Genomic DNA, 15,644 nt, shown 5'->3' with positions numbered 1-15,644 from the left:
ATTTTGAAAGAGTACAATCTTCGGAGTCACTATGAAACAAAACATCTGTCAACATAATCGAAGTTTTCTGGAAAGTTGCGTTCTGAGAAATTTGAGTTCATGAAACATACTTTGGAATCTCAAAGGAATCTCCTCACGAGAATGTTTGCTGAAAATAAATCTGTCACTCGTACAAGTTACAAAATAGTGCATAAGCTGGCAGAGCGAGGAAAACTGTTTACTGACGGCAACTTCATCAAAGAGTGTATGATGGAAGCAGCAAATGACTTGTGTCCTGAGAAAGCCAATTTGTTTGGAAGTATCAGCCTTTCAGCAAGTTCAGTTGTGTGGAGAACAGAAGAACTTGGAGAGAACATAGTGTTACAGATACGCAAGAAAGCTAGAAACTTCTTGTGGTATTCTCTGGTGCTGGATGAGTCTATTGATCTCTCGAGTACGTCACAACTTCTCATGTTCATTCGTGGTGTTAATTTGGACTTTCAGATCACAGAAGAGTTGGCATCCGTTTGCAGCATGAACGAAACAACAACTGGAGAATACATTTTCATGGAAGTGCAGAAAACTTTGCAAGGCTATAACCTTCAGTGGAATCAGCTTCGATGTGTTACAGTTGATGGAGGAAAAAACATGGCTGAAGTGAGGAAGGGTCTGGTGGGGCAGATACGAACTAAGTTGGAAGATCTTCAACTCCTGGATGCTCTGTTTATACACTGCATTATACATCAGCAAGCACTCTGTAGGAAAGACTTAGATATTTCTTGTGTACTGAAACCAGTCGTTTCTGCGGTGAACTTCATTCGGGGTCATGCACTTAATCACAGCCAGTTCCAGGCTTTTCTTGAAGAAATTGATTCTGAATTCTGTGGCTTGCCTTATCACACAGCAGTGAGGTGGCTCAGCTGCGGTAAAGTTCTGTTTTATTTTTATAAGCTCCAAAGAGAAATAGATATTTTTCTCACTGAAAAGGATAGAGCTGATCCACTTCTGTCAGATCCTACCTGGCTGTCAAAGTTGTCATTTTTGGTTGACATCACATCCCACATGAATGAATTGAGCTTAAAACTTCAGGGAAAGGATAACCTTATCTGTGATCTCTACAGAATCATCAAAGGATTTTGGAGAAAGCTATCATTGTTTGAAGCACAACTGGAAGGAGGAAACTTCTCTCATTTTCAGTGTTTCAAAGAGTTTCGCACTGGAATCGCAGAAGATGTCAACCTCGAGTTTTACGAAAAAGATAATTAGTGACTTAAATAAGCATTTTTTTGAGAGATTTTTAGATCTCGACAGGATTAAGAGTGACATTCTTCTGTTCTCGGAATCCGTTTGATTGTAACCTTTATGACGTGCCAGTTAACTACAGTTGGAGCTCACTGATTTGCAAGCAAATGACTTGTTGAAAGAGAAGCACAGAGAAGGAAAATTTGTTGAATTTTATCATTGCTTACCTGATGATGAGTTTTCAAAGTTGAAGAAATTTGCCTCTGGTATGGCATCAGTGTTTGGAACAACTTATGTCTGTGAGCAAACATTTTCAAAAACGAAGTACGTGAAGTCAGCACATCGAACGAGGTTGACTGATGAACATTTGAAAGCAATTCTCTTGGTTGGATGCAGCAATTCCAAAACAAATACTGATGATATCTCAAAAGCTAAATGCCAGTTTCACAAATCTCACTAACCTTTTTTGCTGCATAGTTTGTGAGATTCAGATAAGTGCGCACTGGGTGTGATATAACTATCTTATTGCTAACATCGCCTTCTTTGATAACTTTTTGGTAAATAAACATGTTTGTTGTCTTTAGTTTTTGTGTATTCACTGGATTGTATTGAACAAAATGGTTATGCGGCCCACGCTTGTCATTCTCTCAGTTATCTGGCCCGTTGTGAAAAAAGTTTGGTGACTCCTGTACTAATATGTTAACACTCCTACTTGCCAGTCAGTTTGATACACGATAGACCAATCTGTTAACATTCCTTTTATCCAGTCAATTTGATATATGGTAGACAAATCTGTTAACACTCCTACTTGCCAGCCAGTTTGTTATATGATAGACCAATTTGTTAACACTCCTACCAGCCAGCCAGTTTGATAGATGATAGACCAATCTGTTAACATCCCTACTAGCCAGCCAGTTTGATATTTGGTAGACCAATCTGTTACCACTCCTACTAGCCAGTCAGTTTGATACACGATAGACCAATCTGTTAACATTCCTTTTATCCAGTCAATTTGATATATGGTAGACCAATCTGTTACCACTCCTACTAGCCAGCCAGTTTGATATATGATAGACCAATCTGTTTACACTCCTACTAGCCAGCCAGTTTGATATTTTGTAGACCAATCTGTTACCACTCCTACTAGCCAGCCAGTTTGATATATGATAGACCAATCTGTTTACACTCCTACTAGCCAGCTAGTTTGATATACGGTAGACCACATAGCCAAATTTGCTCTCTTTCTGACATTATAGGTTGCTTTATAGCAGATCAAATAGCTAAATTAACACTTTTTATCCAATGAGTTTCAGTATGATCTAAACCCTCCTACACATTGAATAAATATGATCCAAACATAAAATAAATCAAAACAAATGAATAAAAACAGCAGAACTTAACTATGTATAAAAAAATTAACTGTTTTGAGAAATAAAACTTAAAATTAAGAACAGCATCATCATCAGCTACAACAGCTTAATATTGTATCTAAAAAATGTATACATAGTTTATTAGTCGAGTATCCTAACAAGCAGACCTGCTGTGGATATGTCTTCAGTTTCTTTATTTTGGACTGAAAATAATAACTACATGGAAATTAGTTACAGTTTTAAAATGCAATCAATTAAATATAATGTGTAAGTTTTATACATGGTTTTGATCCTGCGACCTGCAAATTACAAGTTGAATACCCTAACCACCAAGCCATGTCAGGCCCAAGAAGAATACAGCATGTACTTTTAGTTATTATTAAGTTCGACCATTTAGTTAAGAATTTAAAATTATTTTATAAATATCTTGATATTTACTAATGGAATCATAAATGCAATACAAGTACTTGTGTAGAGTGAGATTACAGTTCAATTACAATATAGAATATGAGCTTTCTTCTGTATTACGTATGATTAGGTAGAATAAAACCTTCAGCAGTACTACCTGTCAAATTCAAAGTATTAATATATATATATATTTTTTAAACTTACAGTTGTATATTCGAAATAATACAAACAGTTGTCATTGAGAATAAACCATCGTCGTTTCCAGCTTTTGTAGCGACCACCTAAAAAAAAAACAAGAAGTCAGTTGGAAAACTTTAAATACACAAACATGAAATGCCACTTGTAACCAACCATACATTCTGATTAAATTAACTTCATCATATTTCCACTCTATCTGGCCTTTGAAACTTTCTATTTGTTTTGCATTTTCTGCTTTTACAGTAAAACTTTTTCACAAATGCTTCCCTTATAAAAACTTTCTCAATCTCTTTTCTTATGTAACAGCATCTTGTTAAGTATGTTTTTAACTAGATTATCATCACAGTGACAACATTTCATTTTTACCTAAATTATCATTGAAGTGACAATACTTTGTTTTTAATTAGATTATCACTGTAGTTAAACTACTTTATTTTTAATTAATTATTGTTGCAGTTTCAAAACGCTTAAAACAGTGATGAATGGGTTTTGCATTTATATATATATATAATGTTTAATTGGTAGATCTTTCAAACATTACATACAATTATACACCTAAGCAAGTGGAATTCTCAAGTTACATATATTCAGGGACATCTACTGCTTATTGAATGCTTAATATTTTTGTCAAGTATTTTAAGTCAATATAAATGAAACAGTTATCTCATAATTTGCTAAACAATGGACAACATGTAGAACTTGCAGTTCTATCATACAATTAATCCTTATGCTTAAAAGGTAGACTAAATAGTTAAGCCAATATCAATAAAGTGGATCTCACTTTTTTTTTAAATATTATGAAACCAATGCCCAGTAGGTGGTTTGTTTGTTTTTAATTAAGCACAAAGCTACACAATGGGCTATCTGTGCTCTGCCCACCACGAGTATCGAAACCCATATTCTTGTGTTGTAAGTCCGTAGACATACCGCTGTGCTACTGGGGGGCTCCTAGTAAGAGAACCTCACAGTTTTGTTATATGACATTAAAGTATTGTACAAAATTGGAATCTAGTTGTGGCAGATATTGTGAATCTAGCAATTACAGGACGTAAAAAAAAAAATCTTGACACAGAGCAAGCTAGTATATACTAGTTTAATCATTTATTATTTGCCATAGAGAACTGCATTTATGATTTCTTTCAAATTTATTAAATACAAGAAAGTTAATGTGATATATCTAACATCTGACACTATTCAGTTGGATGCTTATACAATCAATATCAGATATTTGTTTCATGTTTTTCTGTTTTTATAAATCTACCAAACAAATTAAAAAAAGATCAATGCATGCACTTTTCTTTGAAACATAAAAAAATGTAACTAAGATAACTATATTTGCTAATGTGGAATGTTCAACAGGTGGATATAGCAGTTAATAATACACCAATAAACACTAATGCAGTGTTCAGTACTTAAACTTAACACTATTGATACAATTTTTTTGTGTAAAGTAATGTATGGTCGCTTTTGATAGCAGCTTTAGCTTAAAAATTTTGGTTATCTAATGTTACCAATCTGTTGTATGAAGTACTCTAATATTTTGATGCATCAGTTAGCCCTTCGGGATAGGTGCTCACAGATATATAAAATATAAATCATTTTCCATTTTCATAGTTAATAGAAACCTCACATGAAATAAAACTGTTATCAACACTTTTAAGAACTATGACCTAATTGTGCAATTTGCTTCAGGGTTCTTAAGGATAGGACACAATGAACACAAATACTGACTGTTTCTTTAAAAACAATATTCCTTTTGTGCTTCACAGACATCCACAAATGGAACAGCTATGCTCATTCTAACAGACACATCCAACCCATTGGCAGTTAATTTACAATAGTTTTGTGATAAATGTTCAATATTTTAATATTTGGAGATAGAGAAGGGAAGATCACAAGTAGGAAGACTGAAAAACTAAGCAAGAATTTAGAAAACTTGCACTGTAGTTGGTAAGTTTTAATAATATTGTCTTAAGTCATTTATTATTATATTCTTGTCACTTGGATGATACACTTTCACTAAAAATTGCTATATCTGGACACTGTTATATTAACAGCCTACAGTTGAAGTTAGAAATCTCATCATATATTCTAAGGCTAATATTTGTGGTTTTTGTCAACAAGCACTACACAAACTGTTAAACTAATACTTGGAAGTAGGTATCAACAGTCTTATTAAGTGGCTACAATATTCAAATGTAATACAATATAACAAACAGAAATCACATTTGAAACCTTGTTACAAAAAACAAAGATTTTCTATTTTTGTTAATTTCATAAATTATTTTACATTTGTAACAATTATAATTACAAGAAACAACAAAACACACAATGCTTACAGTGACAGAAACCATAGTTTCAGTTATCCTTATTGGTATACATATATACAGCTCAAACTGTCATACAAAACACTTTGCCAACATACCACATGATATGGCTGCAATTAAATCATTTTTTTATAAGCAATTAAAACCAGGAATGTCGGAAAAGGTACAAAATCATGCCAAAAGTCTAATAGGGTTTATAAAAAAAAAAACAAGGAAAAGACAGAAGAAAGGTAAAGTACAGTATGGCTAATCTATTTAAATATGTTTCAGTTTCTGATTACTAGTATGCACTGTCTTATCACACATAGCTACTACTATTTTTATGTTAATCTTTCTATTCCAACACAGTAATGATCAAAATAAAGAAGAATCTTTTAATTTAATGCCAAATGTTGCAGAAAATGATGTTAAACTTAATCACCTTAAACTTTGTAGCTAATTAATTTTTTATTAAAAGGTGATTGAACAATGATACACTATTCAAAAACAAATTGTTTAGTGATTGCCAAAATCTCAAGACACATTTCCAATAGATTGATTCCTTATTTCTTGATATGCTGGCTGAACTGAAGGACAATAATAGAGATGTACATAATTTCAAAAAACTTAAAACTCTTGAAGATCATACCCACATTTTGGAGCTATGTATATTATGCCCAGGATGGATGCCAGTATGTGTCCATTTGTTTATACAAAAAATGTGTGGAATGTACAGGAATTCTACATGTATGATGCACTAATTCTGAAATACCCTGAATATTTCAAGTACTTACTTAGAATGCCAGCAACATACAATATTTCTTTTCACATTTAGTTTGATTCACATTTAACACCTAATACTTCAGGTTAAACCATTCTAACATATCCTTACATTCTATCACCTATAATGGTGGCTCTCCAACTCTCTCCCTTACCTTTCTAGTCCAGGTAGTAAATATATTATTTTACTATACTGAAAATATATCTATGATTGGTACTTACTTGTTCTCACATGTACAGCTATTCTTGTTCAGTGCTGCACTCTATATGTAAAAATTTGTTTGCATGCCACAAGCCTTGAACTCCCACATACCTCATGACCAATGTGGTTTAGCTGCATCTTGCATGTAAATCATTATGCGACAACCATCCACCAATAGGAACGGAACACACCCTTCTGATGCAAGTGACTCTCTCTATTCAATTCCACTCAACTATCACTTTGAGATTAGGCAGAAAAGGAAAAACCAGTTTTCAGTGAGGAGGAAGAGCAGGAAGTGTGGAAAGAGATAAGTACTTATTGGAAATATATTTTCAGTATAGGAAAATAATAACTACCGATACTGTACATTACCTCTTCTCATGTATGTAGCTAGAATCCCACATTGAATAGGTGGAGGGACCAGTGTAAGGGAAAGAAGGAAGTATCCTTAAAAAGTATCCAAAGAATACCCTTGAAGTGTGATCCCCATTGGGAGAAGAACATATGTGGGGGACCACACCACTTTTGTACCAGGTATACTCTGTGCCCAGTGTGGAAAGAGGTGTCACATACATGGGCAAAAAGTGGGGGGAGCACAACCAAAAAGGGAGAGAAAACCAGGTGGATTGGAATCCGAACCACAGTATACCAGAATCCCAATTTCGCAGAATAAAGATTGTAGAAGAACCATCTAGAGAGAATAATGTTGGGAAAGCTAAAATGGATGTGTTCCAAGTTGTAGAGAGGCTAGGGCATGAGGACTGTATGTGGCCAATCAGCTCCAGTCTAAAACCAAGCAGTATCAGGAATATAACCTCCAACCCATAGTAGGCGGAGAATCCATACTGTCTTTGTCTTAAGGTAAGTAAAATGGAAATATATACTATGCAAAGTGATCTACAAAATGGGCACATGTGCACAAATCAACAACCAACCAAACTTTCTCCAAATGATGGTGGAAGAGATGTGCCAATGTGGCAGGTCACATCATACTCAAACTCAATCAGACCGGCACCCCACTGCACAACATCAGTCTCAAGCAGTGAAAACACCTTAAAGTGAAGCTCAAGAGGGAGAACTGTAGCCTCAAACAACATTATTCTCTGGATAGAATGCACAGAAGCCGGAGCACAATATCAATCTCCAGAATCCACTGCATGGAAGTGGAAATCATGAGGAAAATAGAGTGAGGAAGAGGAACACAACCAACATATGTGAGGGTTGATGTTGATTGGTCCAGCTCAAATCCAAAACTACTCACTGGGAACCAACATCCAGATGATGACAGGATGAGAAATCTCAATCAAAGGGGTAAAGTGTAATGTAATAGATCTACTCCAAAGCAACATCATCCTCCAGATAGAATAACAGCAAAGGCTGGAGCACATATGCAACTTCTGGGTCCCACTGCATGGAAGTGGACCGCATCTATGAAATATAAGCAACCTCACCCTCCAGATAGAACTACACTAAAGCTGTGTGCAAGATAAACTTCTGTGACCCACCGCACAGATGTGGAGTGTACTTATTTGCAGATATGCACAAATTATCCCATGGATACGACCACACACAAATTGAGCACATAATTGGAGGATCGCACACCATCTACACCAGCAGAAAAGCACCACTGGATTCTCAACTGAATGGAAGCAATCACATTCAAGAGGACTTCTCTATGGTCCACCACCAGAGTGGCTAGGAACTGGAAAGTGGCAAGGACTCCCATACTCCACTAGAAGAACACCAGGACGAGGGGACAAAATGTGGAAGAGAGCCCAGAGTAATGCAGACACCAAAGACAGTGCAACAGGTGACCATGAAAAGCCCTATTTTGAAAAGCAGACCACCCCTGATTTATTCAATCAAAGGGATGGCAGTGATAGGCACCTATCCCTTTCTGCTTTACTCATGTAAGCCCAAGGGTTAGTACAGTCGAGAAGGGCATATTTATGAAGCAAATATGTCATAAGAAAAACCTACTAGTGATCTTGTGGAACATGCCATTTAAACAGTGTGCATTACTGGCCATGGTTATACAGTGCAGATTTGAGAGACAGGAAACATACCTGGACAGGCAATGCTCATCACTGAGCAGGATCTTAATCCTAAATGGGACATATCACTGAAGGGGGGAAAAATATATATATATATAGAAAAGACAACTTACCCAGTCACAGCCACATTGAAGTTTGAAGGATGGCAACAGGCTAAAGGCAGTACCCCGACAAGTAAGAAATAGCTACCCAGTGAAGATAGTGGGAGATGAATGTATTAGGGTAGTCCACATGCCTGGCTGAAGAATTTCCTCCAATGGATGATGGAGGTGAGATGCCAGGAAAAAAATAAGGTGCCTGATCTGACACCTCGAACAGAATTTGAAAGAAACAGGGAGGAATAGACCAATCAAATCAGATGATGAACCCAACTTGGAAGGGTAGAAGGAGAAAGAAATGTACAAATAAATGATGCCAGGGAATGAAAAGATGGGAATGAGAACCACTAAAGTAGGCTGTGCAGGCAATGTAACAATGCAGAGCACATATTGGACATAGAATTCTATCAAGATCAGACTGGGAATAAAGGTGGGAAATGGATGGAAGCAAAATCAGCAAGAAGGAAGAATTCTCTCATGAGCCACTGAAGATTTGAGTAGGAAAGATTGATCCAGATAAAGTGGAACATAAGTGGAATGGAAAAAATATACATGAAATTTCAATGGCAAATGTATCAAACTGACGATGCCCACAGACTAAAAGGAGTAGGAATAAGTCTGAATGGATAGATGAAACAGGAAACAAGAGGAAAAATTTCAAATGAATAGAGTGGAAGGCAGTAAAGAACATACAGACATCAGAATCTCAAAGATCCACACAACAAGGAGGTCTACGAAACTGGAAGAAATGCAAAAGATACCGGTTGGTCCAATCCTGACTGAGAACATCCACTGCCTGAGCCCGAGACCAAAAAAAGAGGTAACTTGGTGCTTGAGTAAAGTGGTAAAAAGCATCCAAATGAGGAGAACCCCACTGATTGCATTGCAACCTGAAAATGTGAGGGTTGAGATATAAACCTGGTCATGTCTTGAAAAATGATCCACCACAAGACAAAAAGTACCCATAACATGACACATAAGGAAACTTATCCGTAGCATGTGGGTCCAATAAAGCAGTTCTAATGTTGGAAAACAAAGGGAACAAAAACAAGTGCCCCCTCAATGATTGATGTATGCCACAACAGTGGAATTGTTGGAAAAAAGCATGACATGTTGGTTCAGTACCAGAGGAAGAAAATGAACCAAAGTATATCGTACCACCAGAAGCTCCTAGATGTTGATATGGTAAGACATTTTGATATGAAACCATTGTCCAGAAGTCTCCTGATGATGTACTCATGCTCCCCAACTGTAGAGAGAGAAGCATCTCTGAGCAGATGCAAATCCAGACAAGGTGAAAAAGCAGTACTCCTGTCATTGTGTTGTCCTTGTTCAATCACCAATGCAAACTGTCTGTAAGGGAAGGAGGAAGGATAACTTGAGAGTTCAAGGAATCCCAAGCAAAAATCCATTGAAGAGAACATATATGGGCCCAACCAAAAGGAATAAGAGCTTCCAGAGAAGCCCAAGTTCCAAAAGTGACAGAAATTATAGTGCAGAAACAGAGGGTGCAGTAAATGTATGAAGAACTGAAAGCTTCATCGAATGGAGATGAAGTGGAAAAGGTTGGGCCCAAATGAGGTGGATATTGACAATCCAACCAACACAAGCTGCATCTATCAGCAGCAGATGTGTGTGTGACAAGAAGACTCCAGTTTGGAATCAGCTAACAGGAGTCATTTGCCCATGTAGTGGTGTAAATGCAACCCTCAAGCATGCATAAAATACATAAGGTGCTGAATCAAGCCCAAAGGCAAGGCATGGAACTGATACAGAAATCCATAGTGGCCAAACCAAAGATAGTGTCTGAACTGATGAGAATTCGGAAAAATGGAGATAGGCATTCAAGATGTCTACTATAGTCATCAACAGTCCTGGAGAGAAAGCCCACATGAATGTGACAAAGGACTCCATGGTAAATCTAGAAAGATCACAAAAATCAGTTGAGGCAGGACAGATGGACCACAAGATGCCAGTTCCATGATTTGTTTTGGGAACAACAAAAAGCCTTGAGTATATAACCTGGAGAAGGCTGGCTGACAGGCTTGATAGATCTCTGTGACAGAATAGTCAGCACAGCCTCGGATGGACACAGACTGACAGCAGAACAGAATCCAGAGTTAGTGGGAAGGAAATCAATACTACAGATAGAGATGGTGGAGAAAGGAAATGTACAAAAAGTACTTCTGACAAAACAAGAATTGGTAGTGAATACCCATCCCAGGGGTACAAAATTGGCCAAATGTTTCCTCAATGGACAGGAAAAGACCTGATAGTCACTGGAACTGCTGGTGACAATGAAATCCACATTCAGACACACGGCAAAATTCTGAACCCCTAGTGGTAAAAACTGGTAAAGGACAGGAGGTTGCAGAACAAGAAAACATTTTTGGAGAGGTCATGGGATCAGAATGAGACAAACCAGCAACCTAACATTAAAGGGTTGAATGTGGTATCACAAATTCCATATGTGATTCCAAATTCTGGAAAATCCCCAAAAACAGACCGATGGAGAAATGGGGCCACCTGTAAATCATGAAGATAATGGACGGTAGATGAACCTGTGACAAGAAAGTAACCTTCCCAATAAGATCCCAACAGCAACGAAACCATGTGTGAAGGGATAGGGCTGAAGACGACAATCTCACAAATGTGGATGTAAGGAGGGAAAATATATCCCCCAAAACCCCTCAGGGGATCAGTGAAATGCTTCAGAAAGGAGGTGTATGTTGGACAAGTACTGTACGAGAGCTGTAAGGGTAAGACAAAAGTGGGTGTGGAAGAAATGGATAAGATTTTCAGGGACATCCCCCACATTGGCAAAAATGACTCCAACTGCTGGGAACCAAGAAAGGGTTGAACAGCTTGATGATAAACCAAAGCATAATTATCATAAGTCCATGATGGACAAGGCCTGTTAACACCAGCTCTCAACTGAGAAATGAAATGCTCAGCATGAAACCTGATGTCAGAGAAGGGAAGGAAAACAGGATACTCTAAAAATGGGTGTCACGTAACAAGGAAAAATATCATACAAAATTGGTGAAAACGAGAAAATGGAACGCACCTGAGAAAGCATATCCAAAAAGGCAGAGTTAGACCTAGTAGATTCTGTAGGAGAAGCATTGGAAGGCAAAACATGGTTAAGACGAGGAAAAAGGCTGTCAAATGAACAGGTTCAGACAATGCAGGAGAAACCTGAACATTTTCAGAAGAAGGATGACTCAAATAATGATCAATCTATCAATGAATAATAGACGAAAAATCCTCAGTCAAAACCCCCAGACCTGAATGATCATAATAAACAAGCATGGTTTATTTCAAATCAGTGTGTTTCACTAAAATAGCAATGGAATAGTTTATGAAGTATCTAGGTTTTACACAGTTGTAGTACAGGTAATCAAGAGTAAAGGAAATTTCTCAAGAGATCAGAAGCTAGAAATATATTCAATCTAAACCAGCATCAGAGTACAGCCTCTGAAAATGAAATAAAATTTATACTCAGCTGATGCATTTAGAGTAAGGCAGGCACTTGTTAAGAAATCATTCTAGCTATATAGTTAGGCTATATGGGTTGTGTAGAAAATTACTATATCTTAAGGAGCCTGTTTCCAATCAGCAGTAGAAGAATATTTTCTCTGAAAACTAAGGATTCTAGTATTTTACCATTACCACAACTTGATTCAGATGTTCATGATTTTATTTAGGTTAGGCCAAAAGCTGAGTAACTACAACTTCTGGTTTATACCGACTATATATATTTCTGTAACTTATAATACAGTATATTCAAGTACCAAAATTACTAAGCTTTTCTTTGAGGAATTTTTAAAACATATGGTAGTATGTAACTTTCTTTGAAACAGGAATCCAAGAGATTTTTGATATGCACAAAAATATAAAACAGTAACTTATTCATTCATGTTACTATTATGTTTGTTTAGTATATACACACATCTTGTATGCAATGTATGTTTTTTAGCAATAATACCACTGAAGTAGAAATACTTATACATATAACTTTTGAGTATGTGCTTAAAGTTGCAACTATTTTCTATATTAACTTATCCTTATTTAATTCATAATATGTTATTTTATAAGCCCATAAAGACTTAAGACTGTTTTTTATTTTACCACTATCTCTCATACATAACCCAACCTGCTCTACCATCACAAAGGTGCCCTTGCCCTGTTAGGTTTAAGCTAGGATTCAGTCTAATAGTATTTTACATATACTTATAAAACAATCTAATAAGTATATATATAAGAAAGAAGAAAAACACAACGTAAGTAATGAAAAGTACTTATACACAAGTACAGATGCAACGGAAGTTATGATAGAAGCAGACATGCATCCTGCTTTTAAGTCTCTTCTCTTTGTATTACAGGATTCAAAATTAAAACAAACACTAAATGTTCTGTATGGAAATAAAGCAGGGAACACCACAAAACAGCACAGATGAGAAGACACAACTTTGATAAGCAACACTCATTTCTGCTGTGGTTTCACTTACTGAGTTTTGAACTTCCTGGTGAGAGGGATGCAATAAACAGAATAAAAATTCAAAAAATGTATTGTCAGTGCATGTGATAAACAACTAATAAAAGCAGTGAAAAGACCACCTTCTGCTAGTTTAAAATAAGTTCAACAGTAAATAAGTTACTGTGCCATTATTTTTTGTAGGAAATGAACCTGAAAATGAAATACAAAATTAATGTCTTTATTGTACCAGCTGTCAAAGTTTTCTGTTTTCAAAAACAAGTCAACATATTATCAATAAAACTATATTCTCATAATTTTCTGTTTATTGTATATTTTTTCACTTTTAAACTTAGAAACACATACATATTTGCAAGAACAGGTCTAATGTTTTCTTTGGAAAACCTATTTTTCAAATTAAATGTACCCATAAGGCACCGTTGAGTGACAAAACTGGTGGTTCCAAGTTCAGAGGAAATCAAATCAATGTCTTGAAAAAGAAAATTTAACAAGAATGAAATATGTTAAATGCTTATGTACATCCACAATGAAAATCAGATTACATCTTTGTCATTGATGCCATTCAGCAGGAAGTGGGATTGCAAACAGTGGCTCCTCCTGCTGTACAATAAATCAGCTAAACATATCTTACAATATGTTATAACAAGGTCAACAGAATTAGCATCTATAAAGCTAGATTATCATAAGGAATTCAATTCATCAGTGAACAAAGATAAATTTGTCTGCACCAATCATTGCACTATATTATTACAGATATAGTTCATATGTAGAGGTAAAAATATTGGAGCTAAGTTAAATGGTTTCTACAGGAACCTGTAACACCCACATTTAATAAATAAAGATAATTTTTCACATATAAAAAAATGTTCAGGATCTAAACGTACAAGTTTGAAATTGTAATCATGCTCCGAATTATGACAGAAATACCATTTAATTTTGGGAAAAACTAAAATAAGCAGTTTGCTTTTAATCAGACTGACTAGTGGATCTTGGTCAGCACTCATCATATCACTTACAATATTATTATGCCATTTGAATCTAACAATTTTGAATGGCTAATAAGAAACGAGACTTCTATTCTAGGAAGTTCATTTATTTTAATTTTTGATAACATGCAATTGATTATTGTACAAAGCTTATGAATTAATGGCAAGAATATTAATATTATTTTGGTGCATACAATTCTGAACGTGTGAGCAACCTAAACTAATACATGGGTCCCACATGTGTCCCTCAATTGCTGCAAAACTCCCTTTCCCAGTTCATAAGCTAAAAATGATACATCAAAATAAAAACAAGCTATGTACAAATTTATGAGACATATTAAAGCTGTAATATAGAATTCACAAATTCAAATCAGAATAAACCACATTTATAGTAATTAAAAACAAAACAAATCCAACTCCCAGTCTTCCTGATCATCCTTTCCTTCTTTGTTAATCTTTTGATTTTTAACTCAACTTCCATCACCAGCTTGGCTCCCCACCACAATTTTTATTTTTACATTGGCAGCTCTACTTGGCAGCAAGACTCAGATGTAAACTATAACATTATTACTTAACATTAATCACTCGGTAACAGTTTCACTCTCTCGACTGAAGAGTTTAAACAAGTTTTAATCTTGTAGTATTAATGCACCTTGACTTAGCCTGTTGTTATCACTTACAGTTTGTTTTTGTTTGTTGTTAAGCACAAAGTTACACAATGGGTTATCTGTATTACGCACACTACAGGTACTGAAATCCATTTTTTTAGAATTAAAAGCCTTCAGAATTATCACTGAATCACTTAGAGATAGTACTAGTACTTGTAAATCCCCTTTGTTGGATTTTTTTAGAATTCATGGGGGCCATGGGTTTCTCACCACTGATCTACAAGTTGCATTTATACAAAAAACAACAACTTTTATTTAAAATATACGTTATTCTTGATAACTTTGTGAGAAATTTCTTGAGTTATAAAGTTATATGCTCCACACTATCTTTAAAAATCTTTTCAATGATGTACTGCAAGTTATAGTTCACTACTGAAGTTACCTCTATAAAACTCTAAAAAAATAAAGAATGATACATTTATAAAGCTATATTACAATTACTTGACCTATTACAGAATTTCATTAAGACGGCTTTATACTACATCAACAAATATCACACAAATGTTTCTAAAACATGATAAGATTTGTTTGTTATTAAGCACAAAGCTATGCCATGGGTTATCTGTGCTATGCCTACTGTGTGTATCAAAACCTGACTTTTAGCATTATAAGCCTTCACACTTACCCCTGAGCCATTGGGGGATAACATTATGAGATCTAGCCAAATAACCAAAGTGGTAAAAATTACTGTAAGGAAAAACAAAACTGTCAATGGTTCACCTGAATGTTCTTCATGAGTCCTAGAGACAAACAGTTGGTAAGAAAATTGATAATTATTTTTACGTTTATCATGCTGTAGCTGTACTGCAATGCTTTATTATTTGTGTTATTTTTTTGCAATCATGCTTATTCTTT

General features: G+C 35.6%; 1 protein-coding gene across 4 annotated transcripts in view; it reads right to left on the bottom strand.

The window, feature by feature from the left end:
- LOC106463913 (cytohesin-1-like) overlaps positions 1-15,644 on the bottom strand; it is a 136,605-nt gene that overhangs the window by 10,490 nt on the left and 110,471 nt on the right. For 3 of the 4 annotated variants that reach the window (XM_022391550.1, XM_022391549.1, XM_022391551.1), the window contains 2 exons: positions 13,149-13,163; positions 3,204-3,280 (listed from right to left, as the gene is read on the bottom strand). In XM_022391550.1, the coding sequence (XP_022247258.1) occupies positions 3,204-3,280; positions 13,149-13,163 (92 nt within the window). The remainder of the gene's footprint in view (positions 1-3,203; positions 3,281-13,148; positions 13,164-15,644) is intronic. The other variant, XM_013923992.2, reaches the window with a different exon arrangement.

Source organism: Limulus polyphemus, unplaced genomic scaffold (genome assembly GCF_000517525.1).
Source record: "Limulus polyphemus unplaced genomic scaffold, Limulus_polyphemus-2.1.2 Scaffold1515, whole genome shotgun sequence".
In the NCBI taxonomy this organism is placed as follows: domain Eukaryota; kingdom Metazoa; phylum Arthropoda; class Merostomata; order Xiphosura; family Limulidae; genus Limulus; species Limulus polyphemus.
Note: the sequence above shows the minus strand (reverse complement) of the source record. Positions and strands in the feature narration are given on the sequence as shown.